Genomic DNA, 24,844 nt, shown 5'->3' with positions numbered 1-24,844 from the left:
CTGACCCGCCCCCTGCTCCCCTCGGCAGTGTACTCAGTCTGCCTGTTCTGCTCCCGCTCTGTCTTTGGTGAATCTTCTTACTGCCTCTGCACCTCTGGCCTGCACCACAGTTCTGCATAAATAAATAAAAATGTTAAAAAAAAAAAAAGATTTTAAAATCTGAGGGCAGTTCTCTGGCCCCACATCTCTTCTAAAGTGACAGCAATTGTTTGGGAAATTAAGGTCACCCTGAAGAGGTAATATCATAGTTTATTGTGATCTAGTCCAATCTAGGGACACCAGAATCACCTCAGTATATTTTCAGTTTCTAGGGCAGCACAGACCCCTATTGTTGGGTTGCTTCTTTTCCATCCACCACTTTAAGGTATCTGGAACCAGGAGATGTAGTGTCAGGCTGCTCTTGTCTCTGGTCTTGTTCAGGTGGGCATCTCCCAGGCCCACCAGCAGTACCAGCTTCTCTTGAGGCCAGCTTCACTTCCCCAGAGAGGCCAGGTACGTGTACCAGAACAGGGCTACCATGTTGGCGAACAGCACACGGAACTGCCAAGAGAAAAGTATTGGCAGGCCCCAAGGGGGTGCCAGTCCTCAAGGCCAGCCCACACATACCTGCCCTACTCAAGGGGCATACCTGGCTCAAGGGGCAGAATGAAGACAGATAGACCTGACTGATAGCATCACAGGCCAGGAAGGAGATGGCAATCTCCTGCAGCCTCCCTCCCCGATGGCTCTAAGCCTGGCTCAGCCCTGTGCCCCAGCCAGCCATCACCCTCATCCCTGTCCACACCCCATCACTGCTCCCCAGGGCCACTGTTCCTTTACCCTGCTTCTACCCCGACCCGAGCTGCCACATAGTTCCTCCCTTGTCTATGCACTGCAGAAGCAGAGGGCTGGGCTGCTCTAGATCTTGTCCCTGAGTCTAGAACATACAGAAGGTACTTAAAAAACATTAGCTGAACAAACTCCTCTGCCCCTCAAGTCCCCACCTGCAATCAACTAGGGTGGACACTGCCCACCGGGCACTTTGTCCTAAAGTCCCAGAGGCTTCCACCTCCCCATCAGACCCCCATTTCCAGACCACCAACTACCTTTCAGGCAAAATCCCCCTGGTCCCTTCCACTTCCACAGCCTGGCAGTCCTTAAGGGAACTGTGCTTCCTGCCCTTCTGGCTGTCCAGGCCTTAGGCCACACAGGCCTCTGCTAGCTCCCACTGCTGCCCTCAAAATCCCCTTGGGGTGGGGGGCCCTCCCTGGTGGCCCAGTGGGTTAAAAGCATGGCACTATGAAGCCTGCCACAGCCCCTTCAGCATAAGTTTCATTCCCAGTCAGTGAGGTGACTCACATGGCACAGCAGACCTCTTCTGTCTCCTCACTGCTCCCCTCAGCAGTGTACTTTGTCAATCTGCTTCTTCTGCTCCCCACTCTTGTCTCTGATGAATTCTCTTACCGCCCCTGCACCTCTGGCCTGTACCATATTTCTGCATGCATGCATGCATAAATTTTTTAAAAAGAAAAAATCCCCATAGGCATCCTCTCTCCTCCTACTAACCCCAGGAAGTGGCCTCCTCTCCTCCAAGGCCTCTGAGTGCAGCAGGCAACCAGCCAGCCTCTCAAGTACCCTGGCTTCTAGCAGTTTCCCAGGCCTCTGCACCCCAGTTCTCTCCTGTCATGGCTCCTCTGGCCAACCTCTTGAGAGATTTTTTCCAGCCTAGCCTAGACCCTACTCATTCACAGCCTTCTGAATTCAAAAAGTCCCAATATCCTGTCAGGGATTTTGAAAGGAGATGGAGCTACCTACCCCCACCCCCATCCCAACCCTGTCATTATTCTGCTACAGTTCTCTGTGCTGCCTGTTCAGCCTTAGGGGACCCGAGGTGGGGACCCGAGGTGGGGCGAGGAGGGGGCGCCTCTCATAGTTCTACAGCAGTTCTCCTCCACAGTTCCTCTTGGCAGCTCCAGGCGGCCCTCAGGGAAGGCCTGGTGTCCAGACAGTGGCTCTGCTGGACTCCTGTGGGCCCACCAGTGGGAGCTCCCTGGGTGCTGGTGAAGAGGTTGTCCACAACCACTCGGTAGGGTTGGGCTTCCCAGGGACCTCGTGGGGCAACACAAGGAGTCCTGCCAGACTGCAACCACGTGCCAACATCCCAGTCCCAGAGGAAACCCCTCGGTCCTACTCCAGCTGCAGGAGTGCCTGTGGGGGCCAGGCAGAGAATAAGGGGAGTTGGCCTTATGGCCCCATCCAGTATGACACCCTGGGATCCAGGGCACACAGATACATGACCTGCCCCTGTGGTCCTGCCAGCTCTGGGGGCCTGAAGTTCATCATTCCTGTGCCCCTGCCTAGAGATACCCCATGAGGCCTTGATGCACTCAGGTCCTCCTGGCCAGAACAGCAGGGGTGTCAGGAAGGGCGAACCAGGGAACAGGAAACCCCATGCGCCTCACCTGCAAAGGCACATAGTTGATGTTAATGAACTGCGCAGGGGTCCACACTCGCCAGTTCATCATCAGTGCAGGCCAGAAGCCCATCCGTGCCTGGGCCACGCAGGCAGCCATGTCCTTGCCCTGTGGGGAGAGTGCGTGTTGGCCAGCACAGCCCTCACCGGGCTCCTTAGAGCATCACCTCATGGACCACAGGCCAGGACAAGACACTTGCAGGGCTGGGGAGTGACCCATCTGCGGAGACTAGCCCATCTGCAGGGACTGGCTGCCAATTCAGTCCTCAGGGTTTTCCAGCACTCCAGAGTAGGGGACGTTTCTAATCCAAACGTTTTTTCCTGTGGGCCCCATACATGGATTCTAAATGTTACCTAGCAGAGTAAATGCATGAGAATAGCAATCTTCAAAAACAATAAGGAGAGAAGGCCTACCTTATTCTCAGTTTTAAAAATACTATAAAATTATGGTAATTAAAATAACCTGGTAGCAGCCGCCCAAAAAGACATACAATGGAAATGAAGACTCCAAGATGAACACAAAAAGCCCCGACAGTGATGTTGGCAAAAATTATTGCCTGTGGTAATAATGACTTTGACAATTCAGGATACTAGGGGTTGCTCTGTAAATGGTAATAGGACAATTTGTTATTCTAAGTAGAAAAAAACAAATATATACGATTAAAAATCTTAACACAGGAAAAGTGTGAGACTATATCTTTTTCCTTGGGTTTATCAAAGCAAATAAAGTAATAGAAATTCTGGGGGATGTTTTCAATATTTCCCTTTAAGGAAGATCACAAAGAAAAAGGAATGACAGGTTTGAGAACATGAATATTTTAAACTCTTGTGTGGCAAGAGACACCATAAAAATTTATTTACATAAATTTGAATTTTTAATATTCCCTAAATGTTTAAACTTGATCTTAACTTCAACACCTACAAAGGGATGAAGAAGGGGTGGTACTGGAACCCTGAACATGGTGAAGCCCCAGTGCCTCAGGTCATTTGGCCACCCCATTGACCAGCAATGGGGACATCTGACATACACTTTCTGCTTTTTTAAAAAAAGATTTATTCATTTATGCATACAGAACTGGGGTACAGGCCAGAGATGAAAGTGCAGGAAGAGTGAGAAGATTCACCAGAGACAGAGTGGGGAGCAGAACAGGCAGATCGAAGTACACTGCTGAGGGGAGCAGCAGGCAAGACAGAAGAGGTCTGCGCCATTGGATCACCTCCCTGGCCAGGGATCAAACTCACACTGAAGCGGCTACATCTAGTTTACAGTGTTGCGTCCTAACCTGCTGCACAACCAGGGAGGGCCACACTTATTTTGCTCTTTAATGGAAACATATTCCCTCTGTGGAAGAAAACGGGAGCCCCATGAAGTGCCCTTCCAACTGCACCCTGGCCAAGCTCTCCCAAGTGTGTCACCACCAGGGAGGAGCCTGTCAGTATCCCAGGGGAGTGAGTCTTGCCCACTGCATCAGCCCAGGAAGCTGTCACTCACCTGCTATTGCTAGTGGCTTTCGGGGGGGAAAAGGACACTTCTCCCCAGGTGGGACAAGCAGCTAGTCAGCCGGATGGGGACAGGCAGGCACAGAGAGTGTATCTGTATATCTGTGGACACTACTGCATGCGAGTCCAGGGAGATGGTTATTGCAAACCACGATGGCCACAGACCATGCACAGGTTGGCCCAGAGCTTACACAGGTCTCTGTCATGAGATCCAGTGCTGTGGCATAGGTGAAGGTGGTGAGCCCTTCTCCAAATCATGTTTTGTGATACACAGGTCTCTGTCATGAGATCCAGTGCTGTGGCATAGGTGAAGGTGGTGGGCCCTTCTCCAAATCATGTTTTGTGATGTGGAAAATATTTAGGACTGCAAGGAACAGATTCTGCAGTGGTCATACAACTATCAAATGTGTGGAGACAAGGCAAGATTGAATGTCGGTATCTGAGTCTCCTGACTGATCCTGGGTGGCAGAGAGAGGCCTGGGGAAAAGGGGAGACCTGCTTGGCTAGCACCCCTGGTTTGTTCTCAGCACTCACAGAGGAAAAGGTGTACCTGGACTGGAGTGCAGAGGGAAGTGCAGCCCCTGACCCCCACCCAGGAGCAGTCAAGAAGAAGTAGGGACCAACCTCCAAGAGGCCCATGACCAGGAAGAACAGCAGCAGGAAGGCGGGTGCGAAGAGCAGGCGGTCCAGCAACAGACGCTTGAGTGTGGCCCAGGGCACCCCAGGTGGGACCCAGTGCTCCAGGAACAGGTAGAAGTAGTGACTCAGCGGCCCTGTAAAGAAGCACCTGAGGTCCCACAGGTAAGCAACTGCTCTTCTCAGAAGCTCAGCGGCACCCCAAACCCCAGGTCCTACACCTTACCTCCTGGAATCCCAGGCCTGACCACAAGAGCTAAAAAATACAGCTGCTTTGAGACTCGGCTTCAAGTCTTCCTTTTTCCTTGGTATTCCCTATACCAGTAATCACCAGTCCTCCTTGCATTTATTTTTAATGCCATCGTCAGGTTTTGGTGAATTTGGTGGTGCCGCAGCTACTCCCCCACAGCTCTGTCCTTGCCCTGGCCTCCCCCCATCCCATCACACAGCAGGACACTAAGGCCCAGTGCTGCTGCCTCCCCATGCATCTACTGCAGTGCTTGCCTCTCTGCCTAGTGCCCCCCTATCCAGCCTGACATGGGTGCTCTTCAGCAGCATTGCAACCCCACAGTCTGTTCTAGGTGACGACCCACTTTGTCCCAGCCTGTTCCAGGAGCCGCCTCACTTTCCCCCAGCTTTTGTCACCAGATATCAAGGCCTCACTGGTAGTCCCAAGAAGCTACTACCACTGAGACCACTGTGGCCACCCCAGAGCTAGATTTCCATCAGACCCCCAAGAGCATTGGCAAGAGCAGGAGCTGGGGCTTTATGGTAAAACTGCTGCATTTTTGTGCTTTTGCCATTAAAAAAGTGGCTGTGAAACTGCACTTTTCAAGATACCTGTCTTTCGGCCCTCCCTGGTGGCGCAGCGGGTTAGGGTGCTGCACTAAGAAGCTGAAACCACTTCCACATGAGTTCGATTCCTGCCTGCCCTGGAGGTGACCCACATGGCGTGGCAGACCTCTCCTGACCCACCCGCTGCTCCCCTCAGCAGTGTACTTCGTCAATCTGCCTGTTCTGCTCCCCACTCTGTCTCTGGTGAAGTCTTTCACCTCCCCTGAATCTCTGGCCTGTACCCCAGTTCTGTATGCACAAATAAATAAATCTAAAAAAAAAAAATCAAGATACCTTTCTTTCTCTTCTTGACACTTAAAAAAACAGCAGAAATCAGCTGGCCATGGAGTTGTCCTCTTTCAGGCTTTTGAGCCTTGGGTCTGACAGGCTCCAGGAGTCGCCTACCCTTGTGCCCCTCAGCCCACTTAGGGCAGCCCTGTGTACCCAGTCATAAATGAGCTAAAACCACACCGGTTCCCCACATGATTACTTTAGTGGTTTGTGCAAATTACTTTTCCATATTAGATTGTTCCAGGAACTCAGTTGTGTCATCCCAGCTTTGCTGCACTTATTCTGCTGGTGTGTTGATGAGCCCCTTTGTGAAACTCACCCATAAATGGCATATCTGAGAGGCCCACTGATGGTTAGCTTTTGAGAGTTTTCTTTTTTTCGTTTCTTCCCAATGATCTCAGCCAGGATGTTCCCAAGAGCTGACAGAATGCCACTGTGGACAGAGAGGGCATCAGAAACAGGAGCAGAAGTAGGAGGCTGTTTGCTCCACAAGAACTGAGAATGGCTATCAGAGGCCTTCTGCAGGTAAATGATGAATCCTTCAGGAAGCAGCTGCAACTTAAGCACACCTGCTATAGGTCACCTCTCCAATGTTTGGGTTGTTGATCCTGCTATCATTCTGAAAAAGGTTGCAATGGGGTGGGTGGGGAGGATGTGGTTATTAAAGGGCATCCCTGAGAGACTTTCCTGTATTTTGACTGTGGGATGGACACAATACATGGGGTAAGATAACAGACAACCAAACACACACACAAGCACCATGCAGGCACATGCCAGAAAAGCTGGGGAAACCAAACTGACCTGGGTCCTGGTTTGACAACTGTAATCACTGGGGAAACCCGGCAGATGACTGCTCACAACTGCAGAGATCTGCCCTCATTGCAATAAAAATTTATATTTCAGTATCTTTCTTTATTGCAACAAAAATTTTAAGAAAATGTAGAGACAGATCCAAGTGTTCCAAGAGTAGGTTTACACTGCCTCCTGAGAAGCACCCTCTTGCTCTGATCCTTGGCTGCTCCTTTTTCATCTTCATCCTGTTGCTATTCATTTTTCCAGGGACACAGTCCACTGTCCTGATGATACAGTAAATGGGCTCTCAGATAAGCATTTGCGGATTTGCCTCCTTTAACAAATTTATGATGGAATTGGTTTTCCCAGAGCTCTTAATTGACTGTGGGTTTATTTTTTTTTTTCCTCTTTTCCTTTTTTTCTCTTCTCTTGACAGGTTTAGGCTCAAGGAAAGGTTCACAAACAAAAGTAAATAGTGAGAAAGCTCACCACAGGGACTCCTCTTCGTCTGTGTGCTGAAGCCTACCCCCTCTCCATTACTCTTGCTGATTCCCATTTTTGTTTCTCTTTGTGAAATAAAGGCTGATGCCCACCTGTCTCCATCCCAGCACTAACTTTTACTCCCTCCCCTTTGCAAACTCTCACCCACCTCCCCTTTTTCTTTGTTTAACATTGTATAAATAGCCCTGTAACTTGCCAAAGAGTAGTGGTCTTTCTGGCATGAGTCTGCCCTCCTCATTTGCCGACAAATAAAACCACTTTCCTTTTCCTCAAACTCTGTTTCCTTTTTTTAGCAGAGGGAAAGTAAGCCGAGCCTTCCGGTAACACTGACTACACTGCCATCACCAGCTTGTTCTACCCACAGGACTTTGCCCTGCTGACCGCTACCCTAGCGCAACACAGGGTCATGTTCGGCACACACCTTCTGTGTGCCATCTACCTGCTTCTGGCTAATCAGTGATCCAAAGTAACAAACCCCGCGCCTCACATCAAGGGGAACGTCCTGTCACCAGAAGCTTTTCAGCTTCTCCCAAATCTGAACAGCTGCACCTGGGGCACCCACCCCACACCATCCTGAGGAACAGGCTGCAAGAGGGTGACCCTTCACCCACACTGTCTCTTTGGGCAAAGAGCACAAGCCCAGAAGTCTGCGGAAATTCTCCAACTTTGTGTGTTCCTCCCTGGTGTTTCCATTTTAGTCTGTAAACATTACTTTTCAGAAAACTACACTCAAAACCCCTTTTGCCAAGTTTTCTGCCTCATTTCCCAGCTTTGGAAGGTCATTTTGACACAGGAGGATTTTGCCTTCCTGTATGTAGATGATCACTGGGCCGCCGGCTCCAGGCCGATGGGCGCTGGGTCTGGTGCTTAAAGCCTTCGAACTCCTGCAGTGGAGCTCCGGGCGATGATGCTCAGGGCCGTCAGGCTCCAGCCACCGAGCTCCGGGCCATCGGGCTCACGGCATAAGGTTCCAGCCCCGCCCCCCTTCTGCCCGTCCTCCCCGCAGACCTGGTGGCCGCCTTGGTGAACACCGGATAGAGCCGCAGGAGACGAAGGTACTGAGCAAGCGCCCGCCGGGGAAGCGCCCCCAGACCAGCCGCGGCCCTCAGCTTCGACGCCGCCGGCGCCATGGCCTCCGGGCAGGGCTCCCAACTCCCAACTGGACGCCCGGAGCTCCGCGGGCAAAAGGCAGCGGGGGGCGGGGACGGCCTGCCATTTCCCGCCCTGTCCCTGCCGCGCCGCCCAGACCCAAAGCCGCCTTGCGCCGCAAGCGCCTCTGCGCACTTTACCGTGAGTCCCTAACGGGATACCTCTCCACTCCCACCCCACCATCCCGGGAGCCCGCGGCGATTGGAGCGGGGCGGGGCGGGGCTCGACGGGCCTGCTGATTGGGCGCGAGGCGCTCCCGGGCTCTCGCGATACTTGGTGGAGCGCGCCAAACTTCTCCAGACGGGCGGCGGCGCGGCAGAATGGTTCTGAGGAATAGCGGGCGGCGACTTGCGGAGCCGAGCGCGGATGGCGAGCTCAGTCGGTGAGGGGTACAGGCAGGCCTGACTTACCACCCAGCAGCCCGGCCATCCCGGACAGCCCGCCCGCGGGGCTGGGTGCGCAACGGGAGCGGGACCGGTTGCCTGACCCAGACGCGGGTTGCCGGGCACCTCGAGTCCGGGGCGGGCGGGGGGCGCGGCGCCCAACCCTTAGGGGTGCGCGGGGCTGCGCGCTGGCACCACCGACTCCTGGAGCATCAGTCGCCAGTAGAAAATTCGGCGGCTCCAGCCCTTCCTGCAGGAGGTCCTCTCGAGAGGACTGCTTGGCGAGTCTGGCCCGACGGCGTCTTGCGGTTGCTGTGCGGCTGCCGACGTCCTTCCCGCAGCCCGCCCTCGTGGCGCGGGGACCGGAATCATTCACCGTGGCAATGGACTTGGGCGCTGCCCTGGGAGTTCCCGATTCTGGCACCTCCCGGCCCTGCTGGCCACCCGGGCGCCCTGGAAGTGCCCACTCTGCCTCGTCCTCACGCGCGTAGATTTGCCCACTAATCGTCACCAGGCGCGAATTACATGGTCTAAGTGGCCAGGCCAGGAGTGGTGGGGACAGTCATTGTACACAAGGCCCCTTCCATAGTCAAGCAGGGCGAGAGTTGCCATAGATTCTGGCCTGAGAGTCAGGGCAGGTCCCAGGCCAATGAGCTGGTGTGAGAGATGAGCTTCCTAGTAGCTGAGGTCGTTGTTCCTACACGAACATTTGCTTCATCTCGGTTGCACTGACTCAAGGGCTGGCCAGAGAGAGCTTGTAGGGAGCGGTTTACTGTGCTGTGGCAGTGTTCACCGGACCTCCCTTAGCGCTTGCAATCCTGAGCAGGGGCGGGTGAGGTCCACAACGCTTCAGTTGCAGGTTCTCCTAGGCAAGGATAACATCCTTGCCTAGGAGAACAGGATAACATCCTTGCCTAGGAGAACAGGGGTCACCATCTTCCATGGCTGTCGGCCATATTCAAGAGACTGTGGCTCAGTATGCACTCATTAGAGGAGCCTCCACCTGGCTTGGTTCTGCATGGCAGGCCATACTTTCTCTGTGCTCAGCACTGTGGAGTCAGAACTGTTCTCACTTTTGTGCATTTAGAAAAATGCCGCTGTAAAAACATGATTAGTGACTGCTGTGTAGAACGTAAAGCCACTTTCAGCCATAGGTCAAGAAGAAAGTGGCCTAGCTTGACCTCTGCCATCTCCAAACATTCATACACTGAGCTGAAACATGCAGCCCAGTGCATCCTGACCCTCACATTCTTGTCCTGTGTGAAGTGTGCCTCTCAGGTGCACTGTGGCGCCAGTGTTAGAGTTATCCAATTGTGCTGCTCAGTAAATACTTTCAACTCAGATTTCATGACTAAAAACTTTATATTGATTTTAAATAAATATCACAGGGCCCTCCCTGGTGGTACAAGTTAAAGCGCAGCACTGCAATACAAGCAGCAGGCACTTATGCACAAGTTAGATCCCCAGCCAGGGAGCTGACCCACATGGCGCAACATACCTCTCCTGTCTCTCCTGCTGCTCCCCTCAGCAGTGCTTCCTCAAGTCTCCCTGTTCTGCTTCCCACTATGTCTCTGGTGAATCCTCTCACTGCCCCTGCACCTCTGGCCTGTACCCCAGTTCTATATGCATAAATAAGTAAATCTTTTAAAAAATAAATAACACAAATATATCTCAAGCAACCACTATGTACAGATAACCCTACCTACCTGTCACCTCTATTGTGTGATTTAAACTTCACTGCTTGTTTTTGACAGAATCTGGTCATTAGGTTTTTGGCATTTCTACATTATACTATTTTGCCAACCTTGCCATTTTCAAAGCATTTTAAAAAATTTTTTTAATTTATGCATACAAAAACTGGGGTATTGGGTAGATCTGCAGGGAGTGAAAGGATTCACCAGAGACAGGGTGGGGGGCAGAACAGGCAGAGCTCCTGAAATACACTGCTAAAAGAAGCAGTGGGGAATTAGGAGAGGTCTGCTGTACCATGTGGGTCAACTCCTTGGCCAGGGATTGAATTTATGCTGCGGTGGCTGGAGATAGCTTGATAGTGCCATGTCTTTAACCCCTGTGTTATTACCAGGGGAGGCCCTCAAAGTACTTTTATGTTCATTGTCTCTTATAATGTGCCTAAAAATTTTACATAATAGAAATTGTTCCCCTCTAGCAACTAACATTTAAAAGAATTAAATATAAATAAATTTAAAGTGTATCATTTTGGATGGTTGGCTTTTTGCACTCAGTCTCCTTGAACATTTCCATCTAAAATCCATCTAAAATATTGTATCAATAAGCTTGTTCCTTTTAATGGCTAGTGTTCCACGTGATGGAGATACACACCCTTTTAACTGTTTATCTCTTATCTGGGTTGTTTCCATTTCTTTGCTATAAGGAATAAAGTTGTTAGGAACAGCCAGAACAGTTTCGTATGAACACATTTTCATTTCGTGGGGTAAATACCCAGGGGTAAGTGGTAGGTTGTGTGTCCTGCTCTGGCTATTGCTTTCATTAGTGTTCTGGTTATAAAGAAACTTGCTTCCAGGGTCCTGGCGCTGTCCTTCGTGAACTGTTTTGCCATAAATGAGGTTTTTCAGGCAGGCTCTGATGTTACTCCTAACACGCATAGTAAGGGTGGTGGAGGGCTGGGCAAGTGGGTACATACCAGTAAGGCAAATGTGCTTCCTCCCTCCAGGGAAGATGGCACCCCCTCCTCCATCTCTGCACTCAAGCGCCTGGAACGTAGTCAGTGGACTGATAAGATGGATCTGCGGTTTGGCTTTGAGAGGCTCAAGGAGCCTGGGGAGAAGACTGGCTGGCTCATCAACATGCACCCTGTAAGCCCCAGGCATGCCCTGACCCTCCCACTTAGGGTTCTCTTCTGCACATGGAGGGTAACCAGGTGTGTATGGACCAATTCTCCCACAGACCGAGATTTTAGATGAAGATAAGCGTCTGGTCAGTGCTGTGGACTACTACTTTATCCAAGACGATGGGAGCAGATTTAAGGTAAGCCCCTAAACCCCACAATTGAAAAGCCAGTCATCAGTGATGAGGTGAAGCTGGGCTGCCAGTGATGAGTGTTCCTTTAGCTCCCCTATCATTAGTAGAAAGATATGTAGCCTGAAACCTGTTAGGAACATGGTCCCTGGAACTATTTAAAAGACACCACTTAGAACATCCCAGAAATACAGCTGGAAGAACCGAAAGATGATCAGTGTCATGTCTCTTAGGCCTTCGCCCTTGCCATGTGGGCAGGCCTTTTTTTTTTAAAGATTTATTTATTTGTACATACAGAACTGGCCAGAGGCTCAGGGGCAGTGAGAGGCTTCACCAGAGACAGAGTGGGGAGCAGAACAGGCAGATTGACAAAGTACACTGCTGAGGGGAGCAGTGGGCGGGTCAGGAGGGGTCGGGCCACACCCTGTGGTCACCTCCGGGGCAGGTGGGAATCGAACTCATGCGGAAGTGGCTTTAGCTTCTCAGTGCAGTGCTTTAACCCGATGCGCCACTAGGGAGGGCCAGGCCTTTTTTTTTTTTTTTAAGATATATTGATTTGTGCATACAGAACTGGGGTACAGGCCAGAGGTGCAGAGGTAGTGAGAGGATTCACCAGAGAGTGGAGAGCAGAAAAAGTACATGGCTGAAGGGAGCAGTGGGCGAGACGAGAGGTCTGCTGTGCCATGTGGGTCACTTTCCGGGCCAGGTATCGAATTCACACTGAAGCGGTAACAGCTAACTTGCAGTACAGCGTCCTAACCCATTGTGCCACCAGGGAGGGCCTTCTTTTTAAACATTTTATTTATTTATGCATACAAGAACTGGGGTACAGGCAGAGGTGTGTGGGGTCAAGGATGCATTAGATCTAGACTGTCTGAGGGTTTAACAGTGAACAACCCCTTATATAATCTTTTTCTTTCTTCCTCATCACCCATGAATGGGTTGGCAACTCTTGAAGGTGGCCTTGCCCTACAAGCCATATTTCTACATTGCAACCAAAAAGGTAATGTGTGCCAGCTCTTCAGCCCTGTGACTGTGATGGGACCTCTTTGTCCTCCCTCCCTTTGCTAATAAATCTGCCCTTTTCAAAGGTTTCTGTTTTGTTTGTTTTGTTTAAAGGTAAATGTGGGTCACAAAATCAGGTCAGGTAACTTATGTCTTGTTTTATGGGGGCTTCAGAAATGGAATTAAGAAAGCCTTTAAGGAGACAGGCATAGAAGGGAAATAGATTTGTTAATGGAAAGGCCTTTCATTCTCATCCTGATTTAGGGCTGTGAGCGAGAAGTTTCATCTTTTCTTTCTAAGAAGTTTCAGGGGAAAATTGCTAAAGTGGAGACTGTCCCCAAAGAAGATTTGGATTTGGTGAGTGTTACTCAGATCTTTAGGGTTAAGATGGGAATGGGCAGGCTTGATGCTGGGGTGTGGGGCTGTATGGTGACTGCACATGTGTTCTTCAGAGGGTGCTGGTGGCAGTCATATCACAAGTGGAGATGGAAACAGTTTGGAGTTTTCACCTCTTTAACTCATGTATCTGCCTTTGAGTTCTCACCCTATTGTCTCCCCAATAAACTTTTTCTCTTGAACTCATGAGCAAATCTCTTCACTCTACAGCCAAATCACTTGGTGGGTTTGAAGCGAAATTATATTAAGCTGTCCTTCAACACTGTGGAGGATCTTGTCAGAGTGAGGAAGGAGATCTCCCCTGCTGTGAGGAAGAACAGGGAGCAGAGCCACAGCAGCGACTCTTACACGGCCATGCTTTCCAGGTGAGCTGACTTGTGCAGAACACCAACAGCCTGTGAGGACTGTATTTCCATTTTAATTAAGTTGTCCAGGTAGAGGAGATGGGAAAGTCCAGCAGTGTAGTCCCCTCAGGGGTAGGCTCCTGTTTGTCTGGAGACTCTTGGGCCCTTTGGCAACTCCACTTGCATCTCGTGTTGGACCTCAACAGTACTTCTTTTCCTGCATGGAGTTGCTGTAAAGATAGAGGCATTTTGCACTCCTGATTCCACCACCCCAGTGGTTTGTTTTTGTTTTTGTGGGTGTGGCAAGTGCTGATCTGGCTGCCAGCTTGTTGAGTGCCTGAACTCAACACAGCACACTTCTCCAGAGAGCCTTGGGCACTTCAAAGCCACTTAAATTCAGGACACCAGACACCACTCATCACATGTGTGGACATCAATATACAGAGGATAAACAGTGTAGAAGAGGAAACCTTGGTTGGTTGAGAGTTGAGATGGGCCCTCCCTGGTGACGCAGTGGGTTGAAGTACAGCACTGGGAGGCTAGCAGCAGCTAGCCAGTGAGGTGACCCACATGGCACAGCAGATTTCTCCTGTCTCACTTGCTGCTCCCTTCAGCAGTGTACTTCGTTGATCTTCCTGTCCTGCTCCCCACTGTATCTGGTGAATCCTCTCAGCACCCCTGCACTTCTGGCCTGTACCCCAGTTCTGTATGCATACATAAATAAATCTTTTTTTTTTTTTAAAGGGGGGGCCCTCCCTGGTGGCACGCAGGTTCCATCTGGTGTAAGAATAACTACTCTAGGAATCATTCCTGTGTCCTGATCTCATAGTGCCGAGAGCTATGTGACTGACTGGGGGCTCGTGCAGGCTTATCCTATCAGCCTGTTTGTGTCATGTCTGAGGCCCAAATGACTATCACTTTCAGTGGGTTGTGATGTACAGCTCTAAAATGCCCACGAATAGAGTCTCCTTGTACCTGTGACTGCCTGATGGGGGCATTATACAGTCATTCCTTCAGGAAGAAGGACCCATCCTGTCAGTTCAGCCCCCTCCATCTACCCTGTGCTTACTCCACATGACCACAGCCACCACCCCCTTACCCCCAACACCCCCCAGCTCCTAGCAGAGTCACTGGGTGAGCGGCTTCCTCTGTCTTGCAGTGTTCTCCAGGGGGGTACTGTGGTTCTTGATGAAGAGGAAACCTCAAAGAGGATGGCTGACCAGCTGGACAACATTGTGGACATGCGCGAGTACGATGTGCCTTACCATATCCGCCTGTCTATTGACCTGAAGATACATGTGGTCAGTATCTGCAGCCAGGCAGTGGGTGTTGGGTCTGGCTGGAGAAACAGACTCTAGCACTTTGACACATCACTTGCCAACAGGCTCATTGGTACAACATCAAATATCGAGGAAGCAACTTGCCTGTGGAAATTTCCCGTCGGGATGACCTTGTAGAACGACCTGTAAGTGCTATTTGCATTTCCCAAACCTAAAGTTTTTATCTGTTTCTGGACATGTCTCATTCAGTGCTGAAAAGAGATTTTATTCAAATGTTGTCTTTTTTTCTTCAACTATCTACTTAAAAGAATTATTGAGTTATCCTTTTTTTTTTTTTGTCATTTTTCTGGCCTGAGAAGTATGTGGTACAAATACATGTGATTCACTTTGCTCTTTGTCTGGCAAGTCCCTGAGTCAGGATTGCTCCTGAGCATCCTGTTATGGATACTAAAGAGCAGGCTGCTCCCCCTTCCCTGTGCACCCATCTGCCCACACCCATCTTATCTTGGTTGCGATAGCCCTCTGGTTGGTTTGAATGGGATTGTCTTTTTCAATCCTTTATCTTATTTTTTTGTTTTTTTTTGTTTTGTTTAAAGATTTGTTTGTTGGGCCCTTCCTGGTGGTGCATAGGGTTAGGATGCAGCACTGAAGCTAGCTGCAGCTGCTTCAGTGCAATCCTAGGCCCCAGAGGTGATCCACATGGCACAACAGACCTCTTCTACCTCTCCTGCTGCTCCCCTCCACAGTGTACTTCATCCATCTGCCTATTCTGTTCCCCACACTGTCTCTGGTGACTTCTCTCACCATCCTTGTGCTTCTGGTCTGTACCCCAGCTCTGTATGAGTAAATAAATAAATCTTAAAAAATATAAAGATTTGTTTATTTATGCCTAAAAGAACTAGGGTATGAGCCAGAGGTACAGGGGGTGAGAGTGTTCACCAGAGACAAAATGTGGAACAGAACAGGCATGTCTACTGCTGAGGGGAGCAGCAGGCAGGTTGGGAGAGGTCTACAACACCATGTGGGTCATCTCCTTGACTGGGGATCGAGCTTATGCTGCAGTAGCTGTGGATAGCTTCATAGTGCTGCACTTAAACCAGAGAGGGCCCAGTTTTCTTGGTTTCAAATGAAGATGTCAGGTCTGTATCAGTCTCTTGTCATGACTTCCATAAAAGCTGGACAAGCTTAGGCATTTCAACAGCTTTGACTCTGTTTTGTAATTCTAGGCTTTTGCTGTGACCAGCAGTTCTTGCCTTTTCTCGTGTGTTTAGATTTTCACACTATCACTGAACTGTGGCATCCTGGATGTAGGCCAGGCAACCAAGATGCTGTCCCAGAACCTTGCCTGGCAACAGCTCCACTTCTTTCAATACCTGGGGCTGGTGGTGTGGTGTTGAGGGGACACCTGTGTCTCTGGAGCCAGTTTGGTTTGTGACTGACTGGGTGTTGCATTATCCCTCCAGGACCCTGTGGTTTTGGCATTTGACATTGAGACGACCAAGCTGCCCCTCAAGTTTCCTGATCCTGAGACTGACCAGATCATGATGATTTCCTATATGATAGATGGTCAGGTGAGTGGGACTTCTGGGAAGTAAGTGCCCCGGGAACAGGGAGCGTATCAGTCCCCAATTTAGAAAAGTATCTACCCCATTTTCGGTATTTTTGGAGTGACACTCTGTGGTGCCCAAGAGCATGACCAGGCAGGCTGTTATGGACATCTGTTATGGGACATCTCCCAGTGTCCGTTAGAAATCTTGACACGTGGAGACCCTCCCTGATGGCACAATGCCTTAAAGCCCATCAATGTGATGTTGGTGGGCTGTTTAGATGTAAGTTCAATTCCTGCAACGAAAATGATCCACATGGCACTGCAGACCTCTCCTGTCTTGCTTGCTGTTTCCATCAGCAGTGTACTTTGTCAGTCTTTCTGTTCTGCTCTCCACTGTAACTCTGGTGAATCCTTTCACTGCTCCTGCACTCTTGCCTGTACTCTAATTCTGTATGTATATACAAATAAATCTTAAAAAAAAAAACAAGAAACCTGACATATGGGCTGTGGTGCCCACATCCCTTCTGGTGGAGCTATGAAGAATTCAAGTCTCTATATGGGCTTTTTTTTTCTTTAAAGATTTATTTTTATTTATGCCTAGAAGAACTGGGGTACATGCCACAGGTGCGGGGAGTGAGAGGACTCACCAGAGATGGAATGGGGAGTAGAACGGGTGGATCCACTGAAATCCTCTGCTGAGGGAAGCAGTAGGAGACAGGAGAGATCTGCTGTGCCATGTGGATCAGCTCCCTGGCTGGCAATCCAATTTAGGCCATAGTGGCTGATGACAATTTATCACTGAGACTTAACCCCTGTGGTACCGTAGAGGCCCAAGGTCAGAGACTTATAGGAAGAGCTTCTGGGCCACGTGTCAGGGATGTGTTTCTGTGCCCTCCTTCACACTGACTGCTCACAATTTCCCAGGGCTACCTTATCACCAATCGGGAGATCGTGTCAGAAGATATTGAAGATTTTGAGTTCACCCCTAAGCCAGAATATGAAGGACCTTTTTGTGTGTTTAATGAGCCGGATGAGGTATGGGGCATTCCTTGGGCACCTCCTGGTTTGGGCTAAAATGGGGGGAGGGGAGCACAGTGACTCTTCCAAGCCCCAATTCGCATCATCAGGGTGATGGTCCATGGCCTTCTTCCCAGTGCTATGACCTTGAGGACAGTGGGGTGGTGAGCAGGTCAGAGAGGCTGCTTTTCCTGATCCTCAGGAGAGCTGCCTAGAAATACCAGCTAGAGGAGGGAGCATCTCTGATTGGTGGCTTTGGGGGCCCAGGTCCATCTACTCCAGAGGTGGTTTGAGCACGTGCAGGAGACCAAGCCCACCATCATGGTCACGTACAATGGGGACTTCTTTGACTGGTGAGATTTTCTTCTTAATAAAAAGTGCTTGGGAAGGATACTGTCTGATCATGTGACTACTGATTAATGTTCATGGATATATACAAACATGTGGAAATGGTTAAGGCGGGAAAGAGACAAGAGTTGGAGGAGGCACCACAGGGCCCCTCGTCTCCTGAGGAGAGACCTGGATTCCTGGGCACACTCAGGACAGTTTTTCCTATGAGGGGTTCTAGCCCACCTGCCTCTGTGTTCTCCACCTACTCCCAGGCCATTTGTGGAGGCCAGAGCAGCGGTCCACGGGCTGAGCATGTACCAGGAGATCGGCTTCCAGAAGGACAGCCAGGGCGAATACAAGTCTCCCCAGTGTATCCACATGGACTGTCTCAGGTAGGCCACACACTGCGGGTACAGGGTTCCCCAGTGGGAGTGAAGACACTGGCAAGTTCACATATTTGAGAGGTGATATTGGGGACTTGTACAGTTGGGGGCTAGGCAGAGCTTGGGTTGATATCCCATCTGGAGAGAATGTCCACGAGGAGACCAAGGCCCAAGGTGCGTGGTGTGGGGTTGTTACTGCAGGCTGGTCTGGTCCAGGCTGTGTTATTCGTGGGCCTTTGAGAAAAAAAAGTAAAAAGCATGGGGGCTCAGGAAAGCCTAGGTCCACATAAGCCATGGCAGGGAAGAGAGGGAAATGGCAGGGTCTGTCCTGGGGATGGCAGTGACTGAGGGAAGAGGTATCCCTGCATGAGCCAGGAAGAGAAGCCACAAGAGGGTCTGAAGGGGGGGGATAGCAGACCCTACAGCATGATGGGGAGGGAGATCCCCAAGCACCTTAGGATTTCCCTGTGAGGATGAGCAGGCAGTCCCCAAAGGCTGGCTCCGGCATGTCTGAAATGAATTGCCTCCAGTGACAAGGTTTGCATGAGGGACCTGCCCCATGTGGGGTCTTAGTGGAGGTCTCTTGGGCCCCCATCTAGATTCAGTGTTTTCCTGTGGTCTGTCTCACTGGCAGCCTGTGGTGGTCGCCAGTCTTTGTTTCAGTCACTCTGACCTTTGTGCCTGTTCTTGTTGCCAGATGGGTGAAGAGAGACAGTTATCTCCCTGTGGGTAGCCACAACCTCAAGGCAGCTGCCAAAGCCAAGCTGGGCTATGACCCTGTAGAGTTGGACCCCGAGGACATGTGCCGGATGGCCACCGAGCAGCCCCAGGTATGGGGCCACCTCCTGTGCTTGCTGTGGCTCCTGTTGCCCATGCCATGCCAGCCTCACACTGTGACCTTCTCTCCTCAGACCCTGGCCACGTACTCAGTGTCAGATGCAGTGGCCACATACTACCTGTACATGAAATATGTGCACCCCTTCATCTTCGCCCTGTGCACTATCATCCCCATGGAGCCTGATGAGGTCAGTGCGACCCCATCTCCCATCCTCCCCCTCACCAGCACTGCTCCTGGTGCTGGCACAGCCACAACCACAGGTACCAACATCTGCTTCAAGCCTGGCCTTTTTGCAGGTGCTGCGGAAGGGCTCCGGGACGCTGTGTGAAGCTCTGCTGATGGTGCAGGCTTTCCATGCCAACATCATCTTCCCAAACAAGCAGGAGCAGGAGTTCAACAAGCTGACAGACGATGGCCATGTCCTGGACGCCGAGACCTATGTAGGAGGCCACGTGGAAGCCCTGGAGTCTGGTGTTTTCCGCAGTGACATCCCCTGTCGCTTCAGGATGGTGCGGCCTGTGGGCTCTAGGCCTTAGACCCCAACCCCCTCTCCCTTGGGTCCTCCTCCCTGAGGGCCTCCCACCCCAGTGTCTTCCCCATGTGTCCTGCCTGGTCTCCCTCCTCAGGGCAAGTAGGTACTCCCAAGGTACCCTGGGCAGCTAGGCAAAGGTGTCTTCTTGTCTCACCCACGTCCTCGGGTCACTTGTGCCAGAACCCTGCTGCCTTCGAGTTCCTGCTGCAGCGAGTGGAGAAGACGCTGCGCCATGCTGTGGAGGAGGAGGAGAAGGTGCCCATGCAGGAGATCACCAACTTCCAAGAGGTAGGGCCCAGGGCAGGGTAGGGACATACCATGTCTTGTGAAGCCTTGTGGCTTCCCTCGGTAGTGCATCAATGTGCTCCATTACTTACTGGTGCTGACACACCCTCTCGGTGGGTGTGAAGTAGGGGTAGGGCCATGGTCACGTGCAGACCTCATCTGCCAAGGAAGGGGCCTCACAGAACTTGGGCATAGTGACAGGGATGCAGAGAGAAGCAGCAGACATTGGGCCCACAGTGTCTAGGCCATTTGTTGCAGGCTGAGGAGTTGCCAGAGTTTTCTTGTTTGTTTTTTCCTAAGATTTTTGGCTGTGTGATATCATCCACAGTGCTTGAAGGCACTGTTCATGGAGTGTGTGTCACTTCGGGCCAGGGTTTGTTGGCCTGGGCGTGGGATTGTTGGCCTGGGCCTGGGATGTGGGCTGGGCATGGGCATGCTTTGCTCATACTGGCGTCAGCAATCTCTATCGTCAGAGCTGATTGCAGAAACGTCCTGTCAGACTTGCTAGGAAAGCTCAAGATATGTGTGTGTACTGTTACCTGCCCACCACAAGGCTCCATGAGCAGAGTTGTTCTGGGTCAGTGCCCTGATAAGGGCAAGTGGCCACTCCTGCTGCACAGATTGGGTGTCCACACGGGCATGCAGAATGTACTGATATTTATCTTAAAATAGGGGTCACTTTGTTCTCAGGCGACTTTTTTTTTTTTAAGATTTATTTATTTATGCATACAGAACTGGTGTACAGACCAGAGGTGCAGGGGCTGTGAGAGGATTCACCAGAGACAAAGTGGGGAGCAGAACAGGCAGATCGATGAAGTACACTGCTGAGGGGAGCAGTGAGAGAGACAGGAGAGTTCTGCAGCACCTTGTGGGCCACCTCTGGGGCTGGGGATAAAACTTGCACTGAAGCAGCTGTGGCCAGCTTGCAATGCTGTGTCCTAACTCATTGTGCCACCAGGTAGGGTCTCAGGCAACTTTCTACAGGACCTTGCTGCATTAGGGCATTTTCTGGCCCTTCTGGCCAGCGTCCCTCAGGTTCATATGCCTTCGCTGCTTCTCGCTACCTACTCCTGCATGTCTGATGTGTGCACGGCCTATTTCTGTGTAGCCAGCAATCTCAGGGTGGCGCTTACATTTTTTTTTTTTTTACAAAGTTTATTTTTACATCATTTTGCACATTTTTTTTTTCCATCTCGATTGTAATCCCTGTGGGTTTCCCATCACCAAATCACCCCTGTGCCACCACCATAGTCCCGTGCATTTCTCTCCCTTCCCCCCCCCACCCCCCGTTATTGATCCCACATCCTCGCCAACATTTGTTGTTGCTAGTTGTTTGAAGATGTGCCATTCTCACTGGGGTGAGGTGGTATCTCACTGTGGTTTTAATTTGCATCTCCCTTATTACGAGTGATGTTGAACATTTTTTCATATGCCTGTTGGCCATCTGCATTTCCTCTTTGGAGAAGTGTCTTTTTAGCTCTACTGCCCATTTTTTGATGGGGTTGTTTACTTTATTTTTGTTGAGTTTCATCAGTTCTCCATATATTTTTGTGATCAGTCCTTTATCGCTACTTTTGTGTGACAAAATGTTTTCCCAATTAGTGATCTTTCTGTTTGTTTTTAGTAATGTCTCTTTTGCTGTACAGGCGCTTACATGTTTTAATGTAAAAATACCAGAGAAGATATGTGGGCTGTGGGCACAGAGCCTGAGACACATCTGGCCTAGAGGCTGCCCCCTTGAGTACCAGACTGTGCTATCCACATGCTGAGCTTGGCTCAGGTCCACATGCAGTTGTCCTGAACTCTGGCTACCTTCCTGACATTCCACCCATTTTCTGTAAATGGACTCTGACAGGGCAGCTGATGGGTCTGGTGTGCGAGTCAAGTGCCTGGCAGGCAAGCCTTTTTTGGTTCTGCTCTATAGTTGGTGACTTTTCTTGTGTTTTATTATTTATAGAATTTCTATCAGTTCTTTTCCAAATTTGTGTTATTTAAAGTAGACTGTCGAGGGCCTTCCTGGTGGCACAGTGGGTTCAGGCACAGCACTGCAAGCTAGCCGCAGCTATTTAAGTGTGAGTTCGACCTCCAGCCCCGTAGCTGACCCACATGGTGCAGCAGATCTTTTCTGTCTCGCCTGCTGCTCCCCATTCTGTCTCTGGTGAATCCTCTCACCACCCATCCACCTCTGGCCTGTACCCCAGTTCTGTATGTATAAAGAAAAAAAATAAAGTGGACTGTTGGGTGTCTGAATCTTGGGCGTTTGTGCCTTGTTGCTTATTCTTGTGCTCACTGCTGGAGCTGGGATCTCCCTGCTGACTGTCATAGGTCCCGGAGGCTGTTGGCTTCTTTTGCTAGTGCTCTAGAACATGAATTTGCCTTTAGCAGGGACTCCAGTTTACCCTGAGGATCGCCAGCTAGAGTGGCTGGTGCCTGGTTCTGCAGCAGTGGCCCTGGCCAGGGGTCTGCTTCCCTGACCTGAGGCACCAGCCCTGTTTGTCAGGCTTGCAGATAGGCTCAGCCAGAGCCAGCCTTGATGAGTGGGTTTGGGGCCATGCCTCATCTAGGCTCCTGTTGTATTTTGTCTCCTGTTGTGTAAACTGGCCCTCCCCTGGGGCATGAGAAGTGGGCAGTAAAGGACTCATGCCCGGCAGCAACTGGGCCCAGAACCTGTGGTGAGGTGGGGAATGGGAGCCAGCCCATCTCAGTAAGCCCACCGCTAAGCCAGCTGTCATGAGTACAGGCTGCACTGGGGGGACTGATCCTCCCAGAAACTGGCGAAGTCCCAAGTCCCTGGGGACAGTCCTCAAGTGCCTGGAGATCTGAGGTGGGAAGGGTTAAGCCCCTCCTCACCAGCATGGTCTGCTCACCCCTGCATGTTCCTTGCTAGCCGAGGGCTGTGTTGCTGAGTTGAGACAGGCCTAGGGCCGGACATCAGCCCGTTTGGCTCCTCACGGTCAGCTCACTGCTGGCTATGCACTGTAGGCACAACTAGTACCTCGTCTGCATTAACTGGGACAGGTTTCGGTTCTTGGCAAGTGCCAGGAGGGTTTGCACTGACAGTGGAGTCCCTGCCTGGAAACCAGTCTGGTTCACAGGCCTGTAAAGTGATGCTGGGACAGTGCTGCTGCCACCCAAGGGCCCTTTTGGAGCACCTCACTGAGTGCCCAGCACCTGGGAGAGCCCTTCCTCCTGGCAGATGGGCCACATGCATGCACATGGGCTGGGGCACAAGTCGCCACCTGGGCTCCTGGGTCTCCCAGAACACAGGTCTGGGTGCAGGCTGCCACTCTGTGGGTGCGGTCCTCACCAGGGCCCTGCCCTTTTTTTCACATCTTGGCAACCTGGGTCCAGGTGCTCTATCACTCTCCGGCCCTGGCTCCTACTCCTGGCCACAGTCCTCTTTTTCCACAGGTGTGTGATCAAATTAAGTCCAAGCTCGCCTCCCTGAAAGAGGTTCCCAACCGCATTGAATGTCCCCTCATCTACCACTTGGACGTAGGGGCCATGTACCCCAACATCATCCTCACAAACCGCCTGCAGGTGAGCCCCCCTCCAGACATGTGGTCCAGCTCTCACTACAGAATGCTGATCCCTTCCCTCCCTCACAGCCCTCAGCCATGGTGGACGAGGCCACCTGTGCCGCCTGCGACTTCAACAGGCCTGGAGCCAGCTGTCAGCGCAAAATGGCCTGGCAGTGGAGGGGCGAGTTCAGTGAGTGGTGGCGCAGGCTGGGAAGATCAGCAGGGAGCGGGTGGACAGGCTTGTGGTGGACTCTTCCCTGGTTACCCTCCCAGTGCCTGCCAGTCGCAGTGAGTATCATCGGATCCAGCACCAGCTAGAGTCGGAGAAGTTCCCGCCGTTGACCCCAGAGGGCCCGGCTCGGGCCTTTCACGAGTTGTCCCGCGAGGAACAAGCTAAATATGAGAAGAGGCGGTTGGCAGGTGAGCGGCCAGGCCTCTCCATGGCCCAGGGGTCACTTCATTGTCTGGGTCTGCAGGCTCAGTGCACTCAGCCAAGAGTCATCTTGCTTGCTTCCTGCACACCTGCTTCTGGGAGGGTCATGGCTCTCTCCTGACCGGGATCCCACATCCCTCCGCCATGCCCAGATTACTGCCGCAAGGCCTACAAGAAAGTGCATGTGACCAAGGTGGAGCCACGCCTCACCACCATCTGCCAGCGGGAGAATTCCTTCTACGTGGACACTGTGCGTGCCTTCCGGGACCGGCGCTACGAGTTCAAAGGCCTGCACAAGGTAGGCATGGGCTTCGGGCTGCACGTGTTCCTGGGCTCAGACACCTCAATTTCTGAATTGGGAAAGTTGGAGGCCTGAAGACTCATTCCAGGTGTCCCCTCTGCAGCAGGGACTCTGGCCAGGCCGCCATTGCTTGGTTTGAGTAGCCCGGAATGCAGCACACAGTGCTCAATAGACGCCTCAGTTTTATTATTTCTTAAACACCAAAACTTGAAAACAGTTTCTTCACCCAGGAGGATGGGGCATTTGCTGTAACATTTTCAGTGTTCTCTGCATTTCTTCAGTAGTTGCTTTTGCCAGGGGCCTCCCACGTGACTCCTGGTCTCCTAAGTCCAGTTAGCAGGCAAGGCCAGCAGGAGGATATTCTTTTGAGTTGTGATCTTTCGAGAGAAAAGGCTATCTGGGTATCTCTGATTGGAACCTCCAATGGGGGCTCTGTTGGATGCCTGGGCTAGGTGGTGGGTGTGGCCCTGGCGGGGTGCTGGAGCTCCATAAGGAATGTCCTTTGGGAGGAGGGTGAGAGGAAGCACTTTATCACTGCAGCTGCTCCTGTTTTTTTTTTTTTTTTTTTTTTTTTTTTTAATTTTTACTCTTCATATTGATCTGATTGATCTGGTCCTTGTCTAGTGTAGCTTACAAAAGGAAAAGACAAGTTCCTTTGTTCAGAACGCGCTGTCTGCTATGTCGTCTGGTCATGCCCACAGAGGGCACCACAGGAGCCCTGCAGAAGCTTCAGATCTTTCAAATTTTTTATAGACTTGAACATTTTTATTGTGTCACAACCTTTAGCTGAGCAGATATGCTGTGATTTCCAGGTGTGGAAGAAGAAGCTGTCTGCAGCAGTGGAGGCAGGTGATGCGGCAGCAGTGAGGCGCTGCCGGAACATGGAGGTGCTGTACGACTCCCTACAGCTGGCGCACAAATGCATCCTCAACTCCTTCTATGGCTACGTCATGCGCAAGGGGTGCGGGCAGGCCTAAGTGCCCAGTTGGCTGTGGGTGGGCAGCAGGATGCCCCACTTGGGACCTGGAAATGGGCCCTGGGCCCGCTCCACTGAATATCAGGGCTGTACATGGCAATTGGTGGGTCCTGACTTAG

The 24,844-nt window shown here is 51.3% G+C and overlaps 2 protein-coding genes across 3 annotated transcripts in view; one reads left to right on the top strand and one right to left on the bottom strand.

Annotated features, from left to right (window-relative positions):
• Positions 1 to 270: 270 nt before the first annotated feature.
• Positions 271 to 8,199, bottom strand: PXMP2 (peroxisomal membrane protein 2, 22kDa). 2 transcript variants are annotated; one of them, XM_004690838.2, is made up of 5 exons: positions 8,015 to 8,199; positions 6,033 to 6,146; positions 4,577 to 4,739; positions 2,442 to 2,561; positions 383 to 540 (listed from the first exon to the last, which is right to left on the bottom strand). In XM_004690838.2, exons 1-5 carry the CDS (start codon positions 8,134 to 8,136, stop codon positions 472 to 474), a joined length of 588 nt encoding a protein of 195 aa, XP_004690895.1. In that variant the 5' UTR covers positions 8,137 to 8,199; the 3' UTR covers positions 383 to 471. The 2 variants fall into 2 exon arrangements, with proteins under 2 accessions (XP_012586615.1, XP_004690895.1); XM_012731161.1 differs by lacking the exon at positions 2,442 to 2,561 and having other exon boundaries at positions 271 to 540; positions 4,577 to 4,725.
• A 270-nt stretch (positions 8,200 to 8,469) lies between these two features.
• The window catches only part of POLE (polymerase (DNA directed), epsilon, catalytic subunit), a 32,167-nt gene continuing 15,792 nt past the window's right edge, over positions 8,470 to 24,844 (top strand). Inside the window, exons 1-21 of the mRNA XM_004690835.2 lie at positions 8,470 to 8,537; positions 11,231 to 11,372; positions 11,464 to 11,544; positions 12,494 to 12,538; positions 12,805 to 12,897; positions 13,147 to 13,301; positions 14,440 to 14,581; positions 14,665 to 14,745; positions 16,024 to 16,131; positions 17,034 to 17,144; positions 17,394 to 17,479; positions 17,729 to 17,848; positions 18,537 to 18,669; positions 18,751 to 18,864; positions 18,974 to 19,186; positions 19,390 to 19,497; positions 22,906 to 23,034; positions 23,103 to 23,205; positions 23,289 to 23,435; positions 23,601 to 23,746; positions 24,562 to 24,710. Coding sequence (XP_004690892.1) covers positions 8,476 to 8,537; positions 11,231 to 11,372; positions 11,464 to 11,544; positions 12,494 to 12,538; positions 12,805 to 12,897; positions 13,147 to 13,301; positions 14,440 to 14,581; positions 14,665 to 14,745; positions 16,024 to 16,131; positions 17,034 to 17,144; positions 17,394 to 17,479; positions 17,729 to 17,848; positions 18,537 to 18,669; positions 18,751 to 18,864; positions 18,974 to 19,186; positions 19,390 to 19,497; positions 22,906 to 23,034; positions 23,103 to 23,205; positions 23,289 to 23,435; positions 23,601 to 23,746; positions 24,562 to 24,710 — 2,468 coding nt within the window. The 5' untranslated portion in view covers positions 8,470 to 8,475. The remainder of the gene's footprint in view (positions 8,538 to 11,230; positions 11,373 to 11,463; positions 11,545 to 12,493; positions 12,539 to 12,804; positions 12,898 to 13,146; positions 13,302 to 14,439; positions 14,582 to 14,664; positions 14,746 to 16,023; positions 16,132 to 17,033; positions 17,145 to 17,393; positions 17,480 to 17,728; positions 17,849 to 18,536; positions 18,670 to 18,750; positions 18,865 to 18,973; positions 19,187 to 19,389; positions 19,498 to 22,905; positions 23,035 to 23,102; positions 23,206 to 23,288; positions 23,436 to 23,600; positions 23,747 to 24,561; positions 24,711 to 24,844) is intronic.

The sequence above is a fragment of the Condylura cristata genome, unplaced genomic scaffold, assembly GCF_000260355.1.
Source record: "Condylura cristata isolate star-nosed mole 26May11 unplaced genomic scaffold, ConCri1.0 scaffold00029, whole genome shotgun sequence".
Classification (NCBI taxonomy): Eukaryota; Metazoa; Chordata; class Mammalia; order Eulipotyphla; family Talpidae; genus Condylura; species Condylura cristata.
Note: the sequence above shows the minus strand (reverse complement) of the source record. Positions and strands in the feature narration are given on the sequence as shown.

Bases quoted from the DNA above. Each gene is read 5' to 3' on its own strand.
- PXMP2 (XM_012731161.1), bottom strand. From the start codon at position 8,136: ATGGCGCCGGCGGCGTCGAAGCTGAGGGCCGCGGCTGGTCTGGGGGCG. The intron at 6,147-8,014 runs GTCTGCGGGGAG...CTCTGTCCACAG, and splicing joins TTCACCAAGGCGGCCACCAG to TGGCATTCTGTCAGCTCTTG. The intron at 541-4,576 runs GTTGGTCCCTAC...TTCTCTTGGCAG, and splicing joins TGGTCATGGGCCTCTTGGAG to TTCCGTGTGCTGTTCGCCAA.